Genomic DNA, 19,941 nt, shown 5'->3' with positions numbered 1-19,941 from the left:
GCCTCTTTTTGAATCCCTTGGAGTTCCTGTTCAATGGCACTTATTTGGAATGTAGTGACCTTTATAGTTTCATATGATATTGGTGTCAAGACAGTCTTTTGCTGCTGCATCTGCGAAATAACTTTTTTTAATTCTTTGGAGAGGTGAGTTTGAATGCTCAGGAATGTTAATAAAACACATTCTTTAAATCGACGGCTTCTAAAATATCAGAAACTTGAGAGCTATGTTTAATTAGATATCTGGGGGAGGTTAAGTAACCTCACTGGCCAGGCGTGGTGGCTCACGCTTGTAATCCCAGCACTTTGGGAGGCAGAGGCGGGTGGATCATGAGGTCAGGAGTTTGAGACCAGCCTGACCAACATGGTGAAACCCATCTCTACTAAAAATACAAAAATTGGCCGGGCGCAGTGGCTCACGCCTGTAATCCCAGCACTTTGGAAGGCCAAAGTGGGCGGATCACGAGGTCAGGAGATCGAGACCATGGTGAAACCCCATCTCTACTAAAAATACAAAAAATTAGCCGGGCGTGGTGGCGGGTGCCTCTAGTCCCAGCTACTCTGGGGGCTGAGGCAGGAGAATGGCATGAGCCTTGGAGGTGGAGCTTGCAGTGAGCCGAGAGCGCGCCACTGCACTCCAGCCTGGGCAACAGAACAAGCCTCTGTATCAAAAAAAACAAAAAAAAGCAAAGCCTCACTGATTCCATAACATCCCAACGTCATGAGCCACACCAACAGATAATACCTTTAAGTATAAATATTATCCATTTGATTTTTGGCCAGTTGACAAACTGGTGAGTGCTGTTAATTCAGCTAGCTGTGCTGATTTTAGTTGAGGCAAGGGATTGCTCTTTTTTTCCTTTTATCTTTTTTTTGGAGACAGAGTCTTGCTCTGTTGCCTAGGCTGGAGTGCACTGGTGCAATCTAGGCTCACTGCAACCTCCGTCTCCCAGGTTGAAGCGATTTTCCTGCCTCAGCTTCCTGAGTAGCTGGGACTACAGGCGCCCACCACCATGCCCGGCTAATTTTCGTATTTTTAGTAGAGACGGGGTTTCACCATATTGGCCAGGCTGGTCTTGAACTCCTGAACTTGTGATCCGCCCGCCTCAGCCTCCCAAAGTGCTGGGATTACAGGCGTGAGCCACCACACCTGGTGGGATTGCTCTTTCTGATGTCCACAAGAGACACAAGGCTATAGCCTGATTAGTATTTTCAAAATTTATCCTTCAGATTTGATCCATCTGTGAACCAGAGAATATCAACATTTTTACATGATGTCTCCTATAAATCCTGTCTGGACACCAACAGCTCTTCTGTGAGTAGAATACAGTGATGAAATATTTCATCTGTTGTTTCAGGAAGTTGCACTGCAGGATTAAGAGGATTACAGATAGAGAGGGCAGTATATGAAGCAAACAGTACAAGTATGTCATAAGAAACCAATCTATTAACGGAAAATTGCTGTGTATTATGTGAATTCAAAAGAGCTTCCACAGAATGAGGAGCCTCCATTACAATTTTCTGAGTAATTGTAAAGAGCATGGCAGTGGCGAAAATGGCCCTCAGACAAAGAGGTCACCCATGTGCTACAAAGTCTAATTGCTGACTGTAATAACCAATAGCCCTACATTGTCCTCCAGTTTTTTGGTTAGAACACCAAGGGAACTGCCATAGCTTGCACGAACAAAAAACTGCAAAAAACAAACAAAGGAAAAACAGCAGCTAATAATTTGCATGGGCCAAAATGGGGGCTTGTAAGATTTTTCTTTATTTATTATTTGTCCTTCTGATGTCCAATGTATGAGGTTAGGTTGATCTTTCTACAATGCATATAAAGTCTGTGGCATTAGAGAAAAATTGGACATCCAGCTATCGCAGTAGCCACCCAAGCCTAAAATCCCCTTGAATTGTCTTTTTTTTTTTTTTTTTTTTTTTATATTAGATAGAGTTTTGCTCTTGTTGCACAGGCTGGAGTGCAATGCTGAGACCTCGGCTCACTGCAACCTCTGCCTCCCAGGTTCAAACAATTCTCCTGCCTCAGCCTCCTGAGTAGATGGGATTACAGGCATGCACCACCACGCCTGGCTAATTTTGCATTTTTAGTAGAGACGGAGTTTCTCCATGTTGGTCAGGCTGGTCTCGAACTCCTGACCTCAGGTGACCCATCCGCCTCGGCCTCCCAAAGTACTAGGATTACAGGTGTGGGCCACTGCGCCCAGCCGGAGATGTCTTTTACTTTTTGGAGTAGGGTATCAAAGAAGTCCAGTTACTCAATCCAGATGTATATGTGGTTTCTCCTTAGGAATTAAATGTTCCAAATCTTTTAGTTCTGTAAGGCAAAACTGGAGTTTTTCTGTAGTTTGTAAAGCAAAACTGGAGTTTTTCTGTAGATAATGATCTCTTTTTGCTTTTTGTTCCAGGAAGTACAAGGAGTCCTTTTTACAATTATGCAGATTGGAGAAGCATAACAAGAGAAATTTAGCTAAGCTAGGTCAGTCTTTAATATGTGTGAAAAATAAGTTGGGCCTTTGGTATAACCTTGAGGCACAACAGTACAGATATATTGATATCCAATCTAGGTAAAGACAAACAAATACTGTTAGGGTGTATTGGTATGCCTAAAAAGCACTGCATAAATCATTAACAGTTAAGATATTCACAGTTTACACGTACGCTGGATAAAAGAGTGTGGGGGTTTAGAACTACTGGTTGATGAGGAATCACAGTAGTATTAATAATAGCTCTCAAATCTTGTACAAATCTTCATCCTTCCCTGTGAGGTTTTGTGTCAGGAAGATGGGAGTATTAGGACTGGTGGAAGGGATAATCAATCCCTTTTCAAGGAAATCTTTGATTATTTGTTTTATTCCTATTATAGCTTCTTGTTTTGAGATGATGTCTCCCTATGTTGCCCAAGGTGGCTTCAAATTCCTGGGCTCAAGGGATCCTCCTGCCTCAGCATCTTGAGTAGTATTACCTGAAAAATACCAGGTTCATTCACCTGGTGCGTAACAAATGACTTTCCATGAGAACACAGGTTTTTTGTTTGTTTTTTTCAGACGGAGTTTCACTCTTGTTGCCCAGGCTGGAGTACAATGGTGGAATCTCCATTTGCTACAACCTCCACCTCCCCAATTCAAGTGAATCTCCTGCCTCAGCTTTTCGAGGCTGGGATTACAGGCACCCACCACCATGCCCAGGTAATTTTTGTATTTTTAGTAGAGGCGAGGTTTGTTTTTGTTGGCGAGGCTGGTATTGAACTCCTTACCTCAGGTGATCTGTCCACCTCAGCCTCCCAAAGTGCTGGGATTACAGGCATAAGCCACCTCACGCGGCCAGAGAACACAGGTTTTGATCAATACTTTTGTTACTTGGCTCAAGTAAAGAGGACACTGGGAGTATTCTCCAAAGCAGTGTCTCCCTGAGGACAAGTAACAGGAGAGTTTTATGGTATAATGGTGATGGGAGAAGGTGCATCATTGCATGTAGAATTGGGGTCCCAGTTGCACAGATGCAGTGAGTCATCATACCAGCACATAGAAAGCATGTTATGGTAATGAAGCTATAGCTCCTTCCAGAGTAAAGACATCAGCATGTTAATAAGGAAAGTTTATTTGGGTTCATCTATACATTACTTGGGGTCTGTCAGGAGCTGTTTTAACCCAACAAGGTGATTGGATTCAAACCAGGGTTTGGAGAGGTACAGGCAGCAGGGGAGGAGGCTATAAAGCAGGTTAATTGCTCAAGTTGATTATATTCCTATAATCCATGGATCTTGTCCCTGTCTGCTTACAGAGGCTGAAACTACAGGTGTGCAAGACCATGCCCAGCTTATAGCTTCCTGCTTCAATGAATACTGTTTAATATTGGGAAGTGGTTTATCTGGAGCCACCTTTATCTGTACTGGTGTGGCCATTAAAATTTTACCTAAGTCTGTAGACAATTGAGACTGTTACCAGAAAAGGGGTCTTGATCCAGACCTCATGACTGAGACTTTGTCCCCCCTCAAAAAAAAGAATTAACAGAATTGACCAAGTTGAGGAAAGAATCTCAGAGCATGAAGGCTGGCTCTCTGAAATAACTCAGGGAAAATAAAAAACATGCCAGGCGCGGTGGCTGACACCTGTAATTCCAGCACTTTGGGAGGCTGAGGTGGACAGATCAAGAGGTCAGGAGTTTGAAACCAGCCTGACCAACATGACGAAATCCTGCCTCTGCTAAAAATACAAAAATTAGCTGGGCATGGTGGCAGGCGCCTGTAATCCTAACTACTTGGGAGGCTGAGGCAGGAGAATTGCTTGAACCAGGGAGGCAGAGGTTGTAGTGAGCCGAGATCACGCCATTACACTCCAGCCTGGGCGACAAGAGCAAGACTCTGTCTTAAAAAAAAAAAAAAGAAAAGAAAAAGAAAAAGAGAAAACAATATAGAAGAATGAACAAAATCTTCAAGAAATATGGGATTATATAAAGTGGACTATGACTCTTTGGCATGCCTGAGAGACAGAGAGAGAAACCAAGCAACTTGGAAAACATATTTCAGGATATCATTCATGAAAATTTCCCCAACCTCGCTAGGGAGGCCAACATTAATATTCAGGAAATGCAGAGAACCCCTGCAAAATACTACAAAGAAGACCATCCCCAAGACACATAGTCATCAGATCCTTCTAGGTCGAAATGAAACAGAAAATATTAAAGGCAGCTAGATACAAGGGACAGGTCACCTATGAAGGGAGCCCCGTCAGGCTAACAGCAGACCTGTCAGCAGAAATCCTACAAGACAAAAGAGACTGGGATCCCATATTCAGCGTTCTCTTTTTTTAAATTTTTATTTTTGAGACGGAATCTCACTCTGTCACCCAGGCTGGAGTTCAGTGGTGCAATCTCGGTTCACTGCAACCTCTGCCTCCTGGGTTCAAGCGATTCTCATGCCTCAGCTTCCCAAACAGCTGGGACTACAGGCACATACCACCACACCTGGCTGATTTTTTTCTATTATTTTCTTTTAGTAGAGACAGGGTTTTGCTATGTTAGTCAGGCTGGTCTCAACCTCCTGGCCTCAAGCGATTTGTTCACCTTGGCCTCCCAAAGTGCGGTTTTTTTTTTTTTTTTTTTTTTTTTGAGACGGAATCTCGCTCTGTCGCCCAGCCCAGGCTGGAGTGCAGTGGCGTGATCTCGGCTCACTGCAAGCTCCGCCTCCCGGGTTCACGCCATTCTCCTGCCTCAGCCTCCCGAGTAGCTGGGACTACAGGCGCCCACAACCGCGCCCGGCTAATTTTTTGTAATTTTTAGTAGAGACGGGGTTTCACCGTGGTCTCGATCTCCTGACCTTGTGATCCGCCCGCCTCGGCCTCCCAAAGTGCTGGGATTACAGGCGTGAGCCACCGCGCCCGGCCCTGTGCGGTTAATTCTTGTGATTGCATTATGAAATTCTTGTAGAGCATTTTTCAGCTCTATTAAGTCAGTCTGGTTCTTTCTGATAAAGGCCATTTTGTCTATCAGCTCCTGTATTATTTTATTGCAATCAATAGATTCCTTGGATTAGTTTTTGATTTTCTCCTGTATGTCAGTGATCTTGATTCCTATACGTATTTCGAATTTTATTTATGTTATTTCAGCCATCTCAGTCTGGTTAGGAACTACTGCTGGGGAACTAGTGTGGTTGTTTTGAAATAAGAAGACACTCTGGCTTTTTCAGTTGCCAAAGTTCTTGCCCTGGTTCTTTCTCATCTTTATTGGCTGATGTTTCTTCAATCTTTGAAGTTGCTGATCTTTGGATGGACTTTTTTTTGTTTTATCCTATTTGGTGCCCTCGAGAGTTTATGGTATAGTGTGGCTCTAGTCAACTGCCTTAATTTCTGAAGCATTTTAGGGGTCCAACGCTCAGCTCAGGACTGCTAGACTATATGTTCTAATACACAGGGCCTGGTATCAGGCATCCAACTTTGTTCTATGGCCCCTGGAGATCAGAAACCTGCCATGCTGGAGGGTCTAAGTTGTTCCCAGACTACTGGTAACAACACTCTGAAGGGCAGTGCCAGCCCCAGTGCTTAGGGTGGTGGCAGCAGGAGCCATCCTTGTTCCCACATGCCAGCAGCAATGGCAGTGGTGGGGTGTACGTTTATTGGCTGCGATGGAGTGCTGGTGGGTGTAGGGGTGCCAGCCTCCACGTGAGTGTTCACAGTGCTGGTGGTGGCAGCACAACATGGGGGGGGGGTAGGGAAGGGGGTTCCATTGATGTCCCAGTACACATTCACACCAGCAGTGGTGTTAATATGGAGGCAGGGTGCTGGCAGGTACAGAACTGTTTGTACCCTCTGTGCATGCATTCACATGGGTAGCAGCTGCTGCTGCTGTGTGGGGTGTGTCTGCTGGTCTCTCTGTGTAGTTTTGTGCTGGTCCAGGGGTGGGGTGCTGGCAGGTGCGGGCTGGCAGTCTCTGGGATCGCAAATGTTCTGACAGCAATGGTGGTGCGCGAGAAGTCGGGGGGATGAGGTATGCTCACACGGGCAGCTGTAGCGTGACAGGGTGCACATGCACACACATGCTAGTGGAAAAGAGAAGACAAGGTCTACTCGCGTGCACATATGCTGGCAAAGCAATGTTGGGGGTGGCCATAGGTGAATGCGTGCAGGCAAAGTGTCTCAGGGAGGTCGCAGTTTTGGGAAGGTGCAGGTGAGCTGCTGCATGACTATGGGATTTCTCTGCTGCAGTTCACCAGCACAGGAGCTATGATGTATACCCCCACAAGGGACCCCACCTGGGCATCCGAGGTCACACTGCAAGCAGGTGTAGGTAAGCTAGAGCCCTGGGAAAGGCCAGCTGACCAAGGGGTGCTCAGGGGCAACCATCCCCAACTCACTGGCAAGAATGCCCTGCACTGATCAGGTCTGACTTCCCTAGGGCTAAAGTCTATTAGGGAATCAAGGTGAGCCTCGAAATATGAACGTGTCTGGCTGTGCTCCACTAGAGATACTCCTACCCCAAATTCTCTGGGCTCTGCACTGGCTGGAGTTCTGTCCCTACCGCTTCTCTAAGCAGCTCTCCCTGCCCACTCAAGTGTTCATGGGGTCATGGAGTCTCCTGCTGGCAGGTTTCCAAAGTTTCTTTGTGCTGAGCTGCCTTTAGCTGGGGGAGGAGTAACACAAGTACCCCTGTGCCACCACCACTGGGACTATATGGGGTCAGACCTGTAGCCAGCAGAAAACTGGATGCTGCCCAAGACTCATACTGACCACTTCCCTGGCTACTCCCTGTGTTTGTTCAAGGCCCTAGGACTCTACAATCAGCAGGGGGCAAAATCAGCTAGGTTTATCTCCTTCCCTTCAGAGTGGCAAGCCCCTCCCAATCCTAGGCACATTCAGAAGCCATCTGTGAGCCAGAGCCTATAGTGGGAAACCTTAGGAATCTAGCTGGTGTTCTACTGCAGGTGAACTGGCACCCAAGCCATAAGACAAAGTCCTTCTCACTCTTCCCTCCTGTTTTCACAAGCAGAGGTGTCTCTCCCCATGGTCCTCACCAGTCCAGGACTGTGGGACTCATGAGGATCGTGAAGAGAGACACTGCCTGGCTACCATTGATGTTCATTCAAGGCCCAAGGGCTTGTCAGTAAGCTTGTGGTGAGTGCTGCCAGGACTGGGACACTGTTCAGGGCAGTGGGCTTTCCTCTGGCCATCCAAGAGCCAAGACCTGAAATAGGGACCCTAAGAGCCTACTCGGTGCTCTACCCTACTGTGGTCAAACTGGTATCTAAGCTGTAAGACAAAGTCTTTACCCTTCCCCTTTCTCAAGCAGGAGTCATTCCTGAAAGCCATCACAGCTGGGAATGTGCTGGGTCACACCCGAAGCCAGCATGTCTGAGTCTCACCAGGGGCACATGGTGAGTACTGCCTGTGTACTACTGCTGATTATTCAGGGCCCAATGACTCTTTAGTCAGCAGGTGATGGATCCTGCCAGGACTGGATCCTCCTTTTCAAAGAAGTGGGTTCTCTTCTAGCCCAGGGTATATCTAGAAATGTCATTCAGAGCTAGGGCCTAGAATAGGGGCCTCAGCCTGGTGCCCTATTCTACTGTAGCTGAGCTGGTATCCAAGTTCCAAGACAAAGTCTTCTTTATTCTTCCCTCTCCTCTCCTCAAGTGGAGGGAAGGAGTCTCTCTTGGAGCTGTGAGCTGTGCTGCCTGGGGTTGGAAGAGGGGTATACATTCACCTACCATGTGAGTTGGGCACAGCACACCAAGGCATTCACACAAGAGAAGTGAAGCATTATCTATATGAAGAATTGCATTCAAAGGTGTGTAACAAGCAGTTTTATTCCTAACAGACAAAAACGAGAAGCAATAACATATCCATAAGCAGATGAATTCTTATAGTGATTTCCATAGCATGTCAAATTCTAAGATAAAAAGAATGAACTACTCATATATCATGATTGATGAATGTCAAAATATGCATCCCTGCTATGTGAAATAAAAATAATAATAAAGAAAAAATAAGAACATCAAAATAAACAGGACTCAGGAGAGCACTCAGGTATGAAAAGAGGAAACATGTTATATCAGTCATATAACATTTCAGAAAATTGACACTAATCTACTGTTAAGCAAATATTGTAATTCAGTGATTGTCTGGAGGATGGAGAGGCCAGAGAGGAAGAGAGTTATTTATTTTTTAAGAGACAAGGTCTTATTATGGGACCCAGGATAGTCTCAAACTCCTTACTTCAAGCAATACTCCCACCTTGGACTCCCAAGGTGTTGGGGTAACAGGCATAAGTCACCATGCCCAGTCTTATAACAGCTTTAAAAATATAATTTGAAAGAACTGTTTTTAACATTATTTTTGATAAACAGGTTATGTGATTCTACATTGACTCTACTAACTCTCATCATGCCCTAAGGGGGGCAACTAGCCTGTGTGATACCAAATACTTATGAGCCAGGAAGATAATTTCCACCTAATTGGAATGCTGGCTGGTTGCAAAGGCCACATCACTGGACTCCCTATCCTCTTCCTCCTACTAATTCAGGGATGGCTTTTTGATAACAGCCCAGATAGGCTACAGAAATCCACAAAACCTTTAGATTTACTCTGACAATGACCTAAGCTACACTAGATTCATAATTATGGAGGTCCTGAAAATTTCTATACCTGCTTATCCATCACAGACATAGTGACTGAATCATTGTGGATGCCTTTTTTAAAAAAGTGTATCCCAACTATTCTGTTGCAGTCTGCTTTACTACCTAGAAATGCTAATTCTATAAAAATTATTTGTGGACTGGGCATGGTGGCTCACACCTGTAATCCTAGTGCTTTCAAGGGCGTATGCTAGAGGATTAGTTGAGGCCAGGAGTTGAACATCAGTCAGGGTAAAATAGCAAAACCCTATCTCTATAAAAAATTCTTAAATTACCTGGGCTAATCTCAGGTACTCGGGAGGCTGAGGCAGGAGGATCACTTGAGCCCAGCAGTTTGAGGCCGCAGTGAGGTATGACCATGCCAGTGTATTCCAGCCTGAGTTTCAGAGTGACATCATGTCCCTAAAAAAGTAAAAATTAAAGAATTATGATTTCTTCCTCCAGGCTTATAATGTAGGACACTATCCTACAGAATTCTGGACTTCAGGACACATGAATGCACTATAGGACTTGAGAAGAGATTTCCCTCACCAGTACTAAGCAGAATGCAATATCCCTTATAAACAAGAGAATAATTTTGTGCTGTTCTCAGAAGCACCAAAGTGTGTCACAAAAACTGTCCCTTACTCAGGTTAATTTATGAAAACACATATTGCAATATATGGTCTAAAAATAAAGATCACAAAGCCCTGAAGTCTTTCTTTGGAGGACTCAGGCAGCCATCCAAACTAGGCCACAAATGTAGAGCTATATTCTGCCTTCATACTGTCCCCTAAGAGTCACACAGTTTAGTAATCCCAACAAACCTTCATGGTACCAGAACCATGTTGTATCTAAGCCACACAATGCAGTAAATATACAATTCACACAACACAGTCAACACAATTCCCAAGATTGAAGGAAGCTTAAATAAGGACTTCATCATAGCAGAAACTAGAACAATGAGAGGCAGCTTGTACTTGGGTTGGTGAGTTAGAGGCTAGAAAATTCCATCTTAAGAATCGTGAGAATCATGAGATTCCTAGGAAAGACAGCCCATCTTGTCAGGTAATCAGAAAAATTCTCTAGGCCAAGCTTGTCCAAGCCACAGCTTGTGGGCCGCATGTATCTCAGGGCAGCTTTGAATGCAGCCCAACACAAATTTGTAAACTTTCTTAAAACATTATGAGGGGTTTTGTGTGATTTTTTTTTTTTTAATTCATCAGCTATCATTAGTGTCAATGTATTTTATATGTGGCACAAGACAATTCTTCCAATGTGGACCAAAAAAGCCAAAAGATTGGACACTTCTGCTCTAGGCCAAAACTGAGTCAGGTCCATGACCCAACTCCTCATAGAGAAATGAGAAAGGAATGAGTACAGAGGCTACTCAAAAATCCCACTGCTGAATGGGAGACAACTTGAATTTTTTTCTGGAATATGATGGAGTGCATAAGTGATGCACTATAGGTACCTGCCAAGTGGTAGAGGTGAAATGGCTTTTGCCAGAGACCTAAGAATGCAATAAATCTGGCAAGGACATACGCAAGATGAGAAATGCAATACAGCTTCAGTATACCTGGAATTTATGCAGCTATTGGACATATGACATTCAATATAGGTTGATGGCATCCTCATAAGGGCTCTCCCCCACAGTTACACTGGACAAGAAGTAATATTCCCACACACCTATGTTATTTTTCTCCTGTCAACATTCTGGTATCCAATGAAAGAGTGACGCCTTCATCAAATTCTCTGCACTCAAAAGGCACTTCCACAGCAGGAGCTTGTCTGTTCATAATAAAGTTAGACATTTAGACAAAGAATGTGCCACATTTGTCACACCATAGAGCCTTGATCCGGTGTGAACTCTGATCTTGAAGGAGCATAGAGGTTTGACTAATCAATTTTCCAAATTTACTTCACTGAGAAGGGCTTTCTCTAGTGTGAACTTGCAGGGCAGAGCTTCTGGTAAATGTCTTTCCACATCTGCTACACTGTTGAGGCCTTTCTCTAGTATGAACTCTCCTGTGTTTAATGAGACCAGAGTTTTCCCACAAAGGATTTTCTACTCGCTGCTCTCATAAGGCTTTGTCCAGTGTGAATTCTTATGAACATGAAGCACAGAGCTGTACGGAAATGATTTCTCACATTTATTATACATTTATATGGCCTTTCTCCATTGTAAATTCTCTGATGAATAGTAATGCAGCTTTTCTGGCTAATTTCACAAATTCCTTACAGTCATATGGCCTTTCTCAACTGTGAACTCAGTAGTGTTCAGTGAGGTGGGACTTCTTGTTAAGTAATTTCCCAAACTCCCCATAACTATAGGGTCTTTCTCCAGTGTGATCCCTCTGGTATTTAGTGAGACAAAACTTCTATGTACAGGATTTCATACCTTCTCTACACTCACAAAGCCTTTCCCGAGTGTGATCTTGCTATTGTTGAATGAGGCCAACCTTTTGGTTAGATGATTTTGCATATTCTCCACACTCATAAGCACTTTCCGGTGTGATCTCACGAATGGTGAATGAGGGTGCCCTTTTAACCAACAGATTTGCCAAATTTTCAACATTCATGATGTCTTTCTCCTGTGTGAACTCGTTGATGTTTAATGAGGTTTCCCTTCTGACGAAAACACTTTCCACATTCTCCACACTCATGTGGCCTTTCTCCAGAGTGAATTTGCTGATGTCGAATGAGACTGCCCTTTTGATGAAAACATTTCCCACATTCTCCACACTCATGTGGCCTTTCTCCAGAGTGGATCTGCTGATGTTGAATGAGACTGCCCTTTTGATGAAAACATTTCCCACATTCTCTACACTCATATGGCCTTTCTCCAGTGTGAACTCTCTGGTGTTCAGTGAGGTGTGACTTGTACCTAAATGACTTCCTACATTCTTTACACTCATAGGGTCTTTCTCCAGTGTGAACTCTCTGGTGTTCCTTTAGGTGGGAGTTGCTCCTAAATAACTTCCCACATGCCGTACACTCAAAAGGCCTTTCTCCAGTGTGAACTCGCTGATGCTGAATGAGGTTGCACTTGTGATTAAATGATTTCCCACATTCTCCACACTGATAAGGTCTTTCTCCAGTGTGAACTCGCTGGTGGTGAACAAGGCTGCGCTTATGGCTAAAAGATTTCCCACATTCATTACATTCATAAGGTCTTTCTCCAGTGTGAACTCGCTGATGGTCAACAAGACTGTGCTTATGACTAAAAGATTTATCACATTCTCCACACTCATAAGGTCTTTCTCCAGTGTGAACTCTCTGGTGTTCAGTGAGGTGGGCCTTATACCAAAATGATTCATCACACTGTCCACACTGATAAGGTCTTTTTCCAGTGTGAACTTTCTGGTGATTATTGAAACTATTACTTTTGCTAGTGAATTTCCCAGAATCACTGCATACATAAGGTCCTTCTCCAGGGAGAAGTCTCTGGTGAAGGACAAGTGAGTGTTTGTTGCTGAAGGGTACTGTGGACTCTCCACAGATGTAATGAGTTTTTCCACCCTGAAGGGGTATCCCATGCTTAGTTTCAAAGTTTGACTTCCCTGAAGCATGAATGTCCTCTTGTTGGAGTAATCTCAAGCTGGACAAAAAGTCTTTCCCAACCTCATGAAAGATAAATGGCTCATGTGACACATGGAATTTATAGTTCTTTACAAATGATGTTCCCTTGGCATTGCTTCTGTACGATTTCTCTCCTATGTGCCGCTTCTGTTCTTGATGATGCTTTGCATCGTCATCCAATGTTTTTTCACGTGCCCCAAACCCATTCAATTTCTGATTGTGTTGTGTTCCCTGGTGTAAGATATCTCCCAGGAGAGGGCCACACATTCCCCAGAGGTGGACCTTCTTGGTACATACACCTGTCCAATGTGTCCTGAGTGGGGACTCTTGTTGTATAGAAAGGGTCTGCTTAGAAGGTGGCTCGTCTTTTGCTCCATACCAACAACCTAAAAGAAATAAAATGCTGGTAAAATGCAAGGTACTTCTGAAGGAAAGTATTACTAAGCCATACCTGATCAATGGCTGCTTTGTTGTACTTATATTTACTTGGGCCTATACACATCCTTTTATATAGCATCCACATGCTTTATGAAGGTCCTTTAGATGTTTTCACAGGAAGGAATTGTAGACCTTGCCTCTACTTCCTGTAGTGTATGTATTGTTGGTTCCTTCACATCATGTGGCCCCCTCCATTCTATAATGATTCTAACCCAGTAATTGGAAGAAGACTTGTCTTCAACTTAAAGGAAACATTCTGTTTCTGCAATTATTTCCATGGAGTAATACCTCTGTTAGATATACCTGTTTGTGTGTCACATGAAAATATGAGTACAACAAAGCAGCTGTTGGTCAGGTATAGCTTAGCAATGTGTACACACTTCCTAATACAAAACTGATATGCCAGTATTGGAGTCCGCTGCAGATGGAAATGTGAGAAAAATGGGTGACAGGTGGGATCCAGAGATGTGAAGATTAGTCCTGGGCTGGCATCAGAGTAGAAGTGACAGGGTATAGAACGGTGAAGTCTGAAACCCTCAAGAATGGGGAAGACAGAAACAGCATATGGCTAGTCATGTTGCTAGGTAAATACTTGTGAAATCGGAGAGCTTCTAGTATGACTTTCCTAAATCCCTAATGTTATATCTTACTCCAGGGTGTTACTCCTCAGAGGTGGCCTCCCTCTGGGCCCATCATGAGCCCGGGTTTAGCTGCAACTTCTGCATCACTGAGAACTCTCAGTCCCACTGCAAAGATACACATGGAATTTACATGGGAAATGGATGACATAAAGAATAAGAGAAAGACAAGAGAAAAGAACAGCCAATAGTTCAGAAAAAATCAGCACATCATAGCCCATAGGAAAGAAAACTAAATATTACAAAGAGAATTTTTGGCCAGGTGCAGTGGCTCACACCTATAATCCCAGCACTCGGGGAGGCCAAACTGGGAGGACTGCTTGACCCTAGGAGTTCAAGACCAACCTGGGTAACATAATGAGACACCATCTCTACAAAACAAACAAACAAGGCCGGGTGCGGTGGCTCACACCTGTAATCCCAGCACTTTGGGAGCCCGAGGCAGGCAGATCACGAGGTCAGGAGATCGAGACCATCCTGGCTAACATGGTGAAACCCCATCTCTACTAAAAATACAAAAAACTTAGCTAGACATGGCAGCGTACGCCTGTAGTCCCAGCTGCTGGGGAGGCTGAGGCAGGAGAATGGCATGAACCCAGGAAGCAGAGGTTGCAGTGAGCCGAGATCGCACCACTGCACTCCAGCCTGGGTGACAGAGCAAGACTCCATCTCAAAAACAAAACAAAACAAAACAAAAAATGAACAAAAATTAGTTAGGCAGGGTGGCATGCTCCTGTAGTCCCAGCTACTTAGGAGTCAGGTGGAAGGATTACTTGAGCCCAGAAGGTTGAGAATGAAGTGAGCCATGATTGCATCAGTAGACTGCAGCCTGGATGACAATGAAACCCTGTCTGGAAAAAAAAAAAAAAAAAAAAAAACGGTCAGGGCACACTGGCTCATGCTTGTAATCTCGGCACTTTGGGAGGATGAGGTGGGAGGATCACATGGGGTCAGCAGTCAGAGAGCAGTCTAGGCAATACAGCCAGACCTCATCTCTATTAAAAATAAAAATAAAAATTAGTGGATGTGGTGGCAGAAGCCTCTAGTCCCAGTTACTCCAGAGGCTGAGGAAGGAGGATTGCTTGAGCCTGGGAGATTGAGGCTACAGTGAGCTATGATCGCACTACTGCACTCCAGCCTGGGTGACAGAGTAAGACTGTCTCTGAAAACAAAACAGAACAAAACAAAACAAACAAGATAATTTATAAGGAGGGTCTTGCAAGAACAGCCTATGGTGCAAGTAAGTATTGAGAACATCAATGATGGGAGGAATTCCTAGCACAGGTAGTCATGAATAAATGTCACCTAGAGCAAGGAAGCAGAACCTGAGCATACCAGTCTCCGATCCAGAAAAATTACTCAACAGCCAGAGGGCAAGCAAGGTGGGATGCATTATGGTGCATGTAAAGCTCCTTCTCTGGGAGCTTGCAGCAAAGCAGGTGTTGGGGCTGCTCAAGGAGAAGAGAGGGCAGTGCACACACCTCAGTCCTACCTACCACAGAACCTACCCAGGGAACTAAGAGAGGAACCTGTGCCCAGGCTCCTGAAGTGAGGAAAACAGTCTTGCCATGGGGAAAAAGATGGGGACGGGCAGACACTAGCTGAGGTCACAGAGAAGAGTGTGAGTGCCTTACCTAGAGAAGATATAAGTGCCAGGTTCTCCAGCATCACGTCATGATAAAGGCATCTCTGAGCCTCACTAAGGAGACTCCATTCCTCCTGGGAAAAGTTCACAGCCACATCTTCAAAGGTCACAGTGCCCTGCCATGATGACGATAGATGAAACCACAAACACTCCATATGCTCATCCACTTATCCACCTTTGCCCTTCCTCCTCCCAAGGTCCTAAACTACAAGGAGAAACTAGGCCCACTGGTGTCACTATCTTCTCATGGGCTCACATGGCGATGGTGTACAGCCATCAGCAACAAGAAGTGGGGGAACCAATAGGTTTCTATGTTTTGGTGCTGACATAAAGCAGTCTATGCCTTCTGAGAGCCAATGCCCCTGCTAGAGATGAAGTCATGTAAATCCCAATGAAGCATCCTTGGTCTATCAGACATACTCCTTCTCTAAATACACATCATTCCTTTTTTTTTTTTTTTTTTTGAGATAGTGTTTCACTCCCGTTGCTGGAGTGCAATGATGTGATCTCAGCTCAATGCAACCTCTGTCTCCTGGGCTCGAGTAATTCTCTGGCCTTAGCCTCCCCAGTAGACGAGACTACAGATGCACGTCACCGTGCCCAGATAATTTTTTCTTTTTTTGGTAGAGAGAAGGTTTCACTATGTTGCCCAGGTTGGTCTCAAAATCCTAAGCTCAAGTGATTCACCCACCTCAGCCTCCCAATGTGCCGGGATTAGAGGCATGAGCCACTGTGCTAGGCCAAAATACATATCATTCTTTAGATTGCACAGACACATGCCCATGGCCACCCCCACCAAACTGCCTCCCACATTGGCCTCTGCCTCCCCACAAGTTAAAGTATGTTTATATCCTCTTCTTCCTTCTACCAAGAAGGGTGGGATTTTCACCTTACAGTTATATTAATGATCAAACACATGACATCAAACACTAGACAGGTGCCATAAATATGTTTACAAATCAAATACACTCAAAGTCTAGAAGAGGACATCCCTCACCATGGAGGACCACATAGGGGTTGCACTATGGATAAGAGTGCATAACCAGAAACTATGGTATGCAAGCTTTTAAAATGAAGAGGGTGTGATGACCCCTGAATCTCTTGGGAGGATGCAACTGGCTTGTTTGAATAACACTGTGGGTAAGGATAAAATTGAAACTCACTACAAAGTATAAGAACCAGGAATTCGGCCGGGCGCGGTGGCTCACGCCTGTAATCCCAGCACTTTGGGAGGCCGAGGCGGGCGGATCACAAGGTCAGGAGATCGAGACCACGGTGAAACCCCGTCTCTACTAAAAATACAAAAAATTAGCCGGGCGCGGTTGTGGGCGCCTGTAGTCCCAGCTACTCGGGAGGCTGAGGCAGGAGAATGGCGTGAACCCGGGAGGCGGAGCTTGCAGTGAGCCGAGATCGCGCCACTGCACTCCAGCCTGGGCGACAGAGCGAGACTCCGTCTCAAAAAAAAAAAAAAAAAAAAAAAAAAAAAAAAAAAAAAGAACCAGGAATTCTGCCTGGTCTCCCTAATAAAAGGATTATTAGGCCATGTTGATTATTATCTGAAAGAGCCTAGTGGGAAGTGAATTGGCTCTCAGGTCATTTCAGGTCATACCAATATCACTAGATGTCAAGGTGGCACATCACACTGGGCCTCCATTTTTGGCTTTATACCACAATATGGCTGACAGCATCAAGTATGCTTCACATATTCAAACAGGATCCAATAATAACACAAAATGACTATTGTTCCCATTAGCAATGGTAGTGCCTAATAATTCTATGAATGCCTCTTTGCATTACTCCACAGCCATGCAAAACCACATGTAACTTCAGATATCCATGGTCTTATTCCACTTCTGTGCTGCAATGGCTTACCCTTCAGCAACACAGACCAACTTCCATTCACCTAATACCATTGCCATTTAAAGACCAGTCCTGGCCAGGCGCGCTGGCTCATGCCTGTAATCCTAGCACTTTGGGAGGCTGAGGTGGGTGGATCACCTGAGGTCAGGAATTCGAGACCAGCCTGGCCAACATGGTGAAACCCCATCTCCACTTAAAACACAAAAAATTAGCTGGGTGTGGTGGTACGCACCTGTAATCCCAGCTACTTGGGAGGCAGGAGAATCGCTTGAGCCCAGGAGGCGGATGTTCAGTGAGCCGAGATCGTGCCACTGCACTCCAGCCTGGGAAACAAGAGTGAGACTTCATCTCAAAAAAACAAATAACAAACAACAACAACAACAAAAAAAACAGTCCTGGACAGGCACAGTGGCTCACTCCTGTAATCCTAGCACTTTGGGAGGCCGAGGCGGGTGGATCATGAGGTCAGGAGTTTGAGACCAGCCTGGCCAAAATGGTGAAATCCCGTCTCTACTAAAAATACAAAAAAAAATTAGCGGGACGTGGTGGCACGCGCCTGTATTCTCAGCTACCGGGAGGCTGAGGCAGGAGAATCACTTGAACCTGGGAGGTAGAAGTCGTAGTGAGCCAAGATTGCGCCACTATACACCAGCCCGGGTGACAGAGCAAGACTTCCTCTCAAAAAAAAAAAAAAAAAAAAAGTCCTGTTTTTAATCCATTTAAGGCCCAGGACCTACTGTCATAGATGACCACATTTCTCCCTGAGCATATTCAGCACACGTAATGAAACCCCCTACACACTACCAAAATCATCTCAAATCTTTTTTTTTTTTTTTTTTTTTTTTTTTGAGACGGAGTCTCGCTGTGTCTCCCAGGCTGGAGTGCAGTGGCGCAATCTCGGCTCACTACAAGCTCCGCCCTCTGGGTTTACGCCATTCTCCCGCCTCAGCCTCCCAAGTAGCTGAGACTACAGGCGCCCCCTACCACGCCCGGCTAATTTTTTTTTGTATTTTTAGTAGAGACGGGGTTTCACCATGTTAGCCAGGATAGGATCATCTCAAATCTTGATTGCAGAGTGGTGAATAAGCACCACTGTGGCCTAAGTGTCATCTTCCCTCAATTTGACTATACTTCTGCATGTATCTATTTCATGTCTATTCTCTCCTTGAAAGTCTATGTCCCCTGTCAAATCATGCTGACAGGTATACCCTACCATCACGGTCACTCACCTACCTCTCCAGTTTAGGAAGCCCAATAACATTACCCAGGGACCCAAGCAACAGATGCAGTCCTCATCTTTCAACCACTGCTTTCTGGTCCCCTAAAAGATTTACCACCAGAATCTGAAGTGTGCTCTCCTTATTGTGACCCATGGCTCACTCACCATAGCATACACATTAGCTACCATATATTAGATGTCTCCAGTGTCAATCCCTTCCCAGATACCCCAACCTGCATGTCCATACCCAATTGATGCCTACACTTATTCGTCTCTGACTTTTCACATGGCCAAAACAGTCATCTTGATATCTGCATAATATTCTAATTATGTTTACTACCAACATGCTCATCTCAGCTGATGCAGCTTCCACAGCTACAGCGGCTAAGACCAAAAACCTTGGGCTCCTGATTGCTCTCTTCATGCCCTTTCTTTGTGTATTAGGAAACCTAGATGCTTGTTACAAAATATCAACTTTGAATCCAGCCACATCTCCTTAGCCATGAATCTTAGTCTGTTAATCCTCATTTGGATTATGGCAAAAGCCTCAACTCTCATCTTACTTCCTCCTCTCTCAACCCCACTGTCTGTTCATTGTAGAGCCAGAGGAGACTACAGCCAGATGAAATTGTGGCAACATCACCTCTTCCCTCTGTTCAGTTTCACCTCTAAGTATTTCACATCCTGGTACTAACTCCTGGGTTAACCTTCCAAGTATGTTTATACTGGTTGACAGAAATGGGAATACCACCATATATCCTGTGTCACAGACTTAGGATCCTGGGTTTAAGGTTCCTCCAGGGGTCCCAGATCGAAAAACTTAAAAAAAAAAAAAAAAAATACAAAACAACAACAAAAAAAAAACAGGTACCCAACAGTCCCAGGACATCCCAATCTAAAGAGCATGTGGATAGGAGTTAGGGCCAGTGAGGGAATAACATCCTCCGCTTCCCAGTGGAGGTTCTGCAAGTGCTTCTGCAGCCAGGAGTTCCTGTGAGGAGAGGTACAAGCTACAAGAATGTGTCCCTGATGAGATTTGATAAGCTCTGGCCTCCCTGAACCCTTTCTTGGCCCTGTAACCAGGTAAACGCGGGTTGATTGGCTGAACTGAGCGCCTCAGTACAAAATGTCATCTCTTAGCACCTATGTGATCTATAGAGGTTGAACAAGAATTCAACCTCCCAGGGCGCGAAAGTCATGCCCTGTTTTTTTTTTTGTTTGTTTTGTTTTTTTTTTGAGACAGAGTCTCGCTCTGTCGCTCTGTCGCCCAGGCTGGAGTGCAGTGGCGCGATCTCGGCTCACTGCAAGCTCCGCCTCCCGGGTTTACGCCATTCTCCTGCCTCAGCCTCCGAGTAGCTGGGACTACAGGCGCGCACCACCACGCTCGGCTAATTTTTTGTATTTTCAGTAGAGACGGGGTTTCACCGTGTTAGCCAGGATGGTCT

General features: G+C 44.9%; 2 protein-coding genes and 1 long non-coding RNA gene across 7 annotated transcripts in view; 1 reads left to right on the top strand and 2 right to left on the bottom strand.

Moving 5' to 3' along the window:
* LOC105488070 (zinc finger protein 586) overlaps positions 1–9,528 on the bottom strand; it is a 65,626-nt gene extending 56,098 nt beyond the window's left edge. The window contains exon 1 of the mRNA XM_071088105.1: positions 9,411–9,528. The gene's annotated coding sequence lies outside the window, so the exon portion shown is untranslated. The remainder of the gene's footprint in view (positions 1–9,410) is intronic.
* Positions 1–19,941, bottom strand: part of LOC105488075 (zinc finger protein 776) — a 40,447-nt gene that overhangs the window by 19,573 nt on the left and 933 nt on the right. The window contains exons 2-4 of one of the 5 annotated variants that reach the window (XR_011618000.1): positions 15,407–15,533; positions 10,804–13,082; positions 9,411–9,537 (exon numbers count right to left, since the gene is read on the bottom strand). Coding sequence is in view for 3 of the 5 variants with exons in the window: in XM_011751801.3 (XP_011750103.1) it covers positions 11,686–13,082; positions 15,407–15,533 (1,524 nt within the window). In the remaining 2 variants the exon portion in view is untranslated. Of the gene's footprint in view, positions 1–8,289; positions 13,083–15,406; positions 15,534–17,509; positions 17,601–19,941 lie in introns of those variants that run through there. The other 4 variants (XR_011617999.1, XM_071088107.1, XM_011751801.3 and 1 more) reach the window with 4 other exon arrangements.
* On the top strand, positions 1,224–7,874 carry LOC105488076 (uncharacterized). Its single transcript, XR_011618002.1, has 3 exons — positions 1,224–1,311; positions 2,417–2,487; positions 7,791–7,874. It is a non-coding gene; the product is annotated as an uncharacterized lncRNA (long non-coding RNA).

This window comes from Macaca nemestrina, chromosome 20 (genome assembly GCF_043159975.1).
Source record: "Macaca nemestrina isolate mMacNem1 chromosome 20, mMacNem.hap1, whole genome shotgun sequence".
Taxonomy (NCBI): domain Eukaryota; kingdom Metazoa; phylum Chordata; class Mammalia; order Primates; family Cercopithecidae; genus Macaca; species Macaca nemestrina.
Note: the sequence above shows the minus strand (reverse complement) of the source record. Positions and strands in the feature narration are given on the sequence as shown.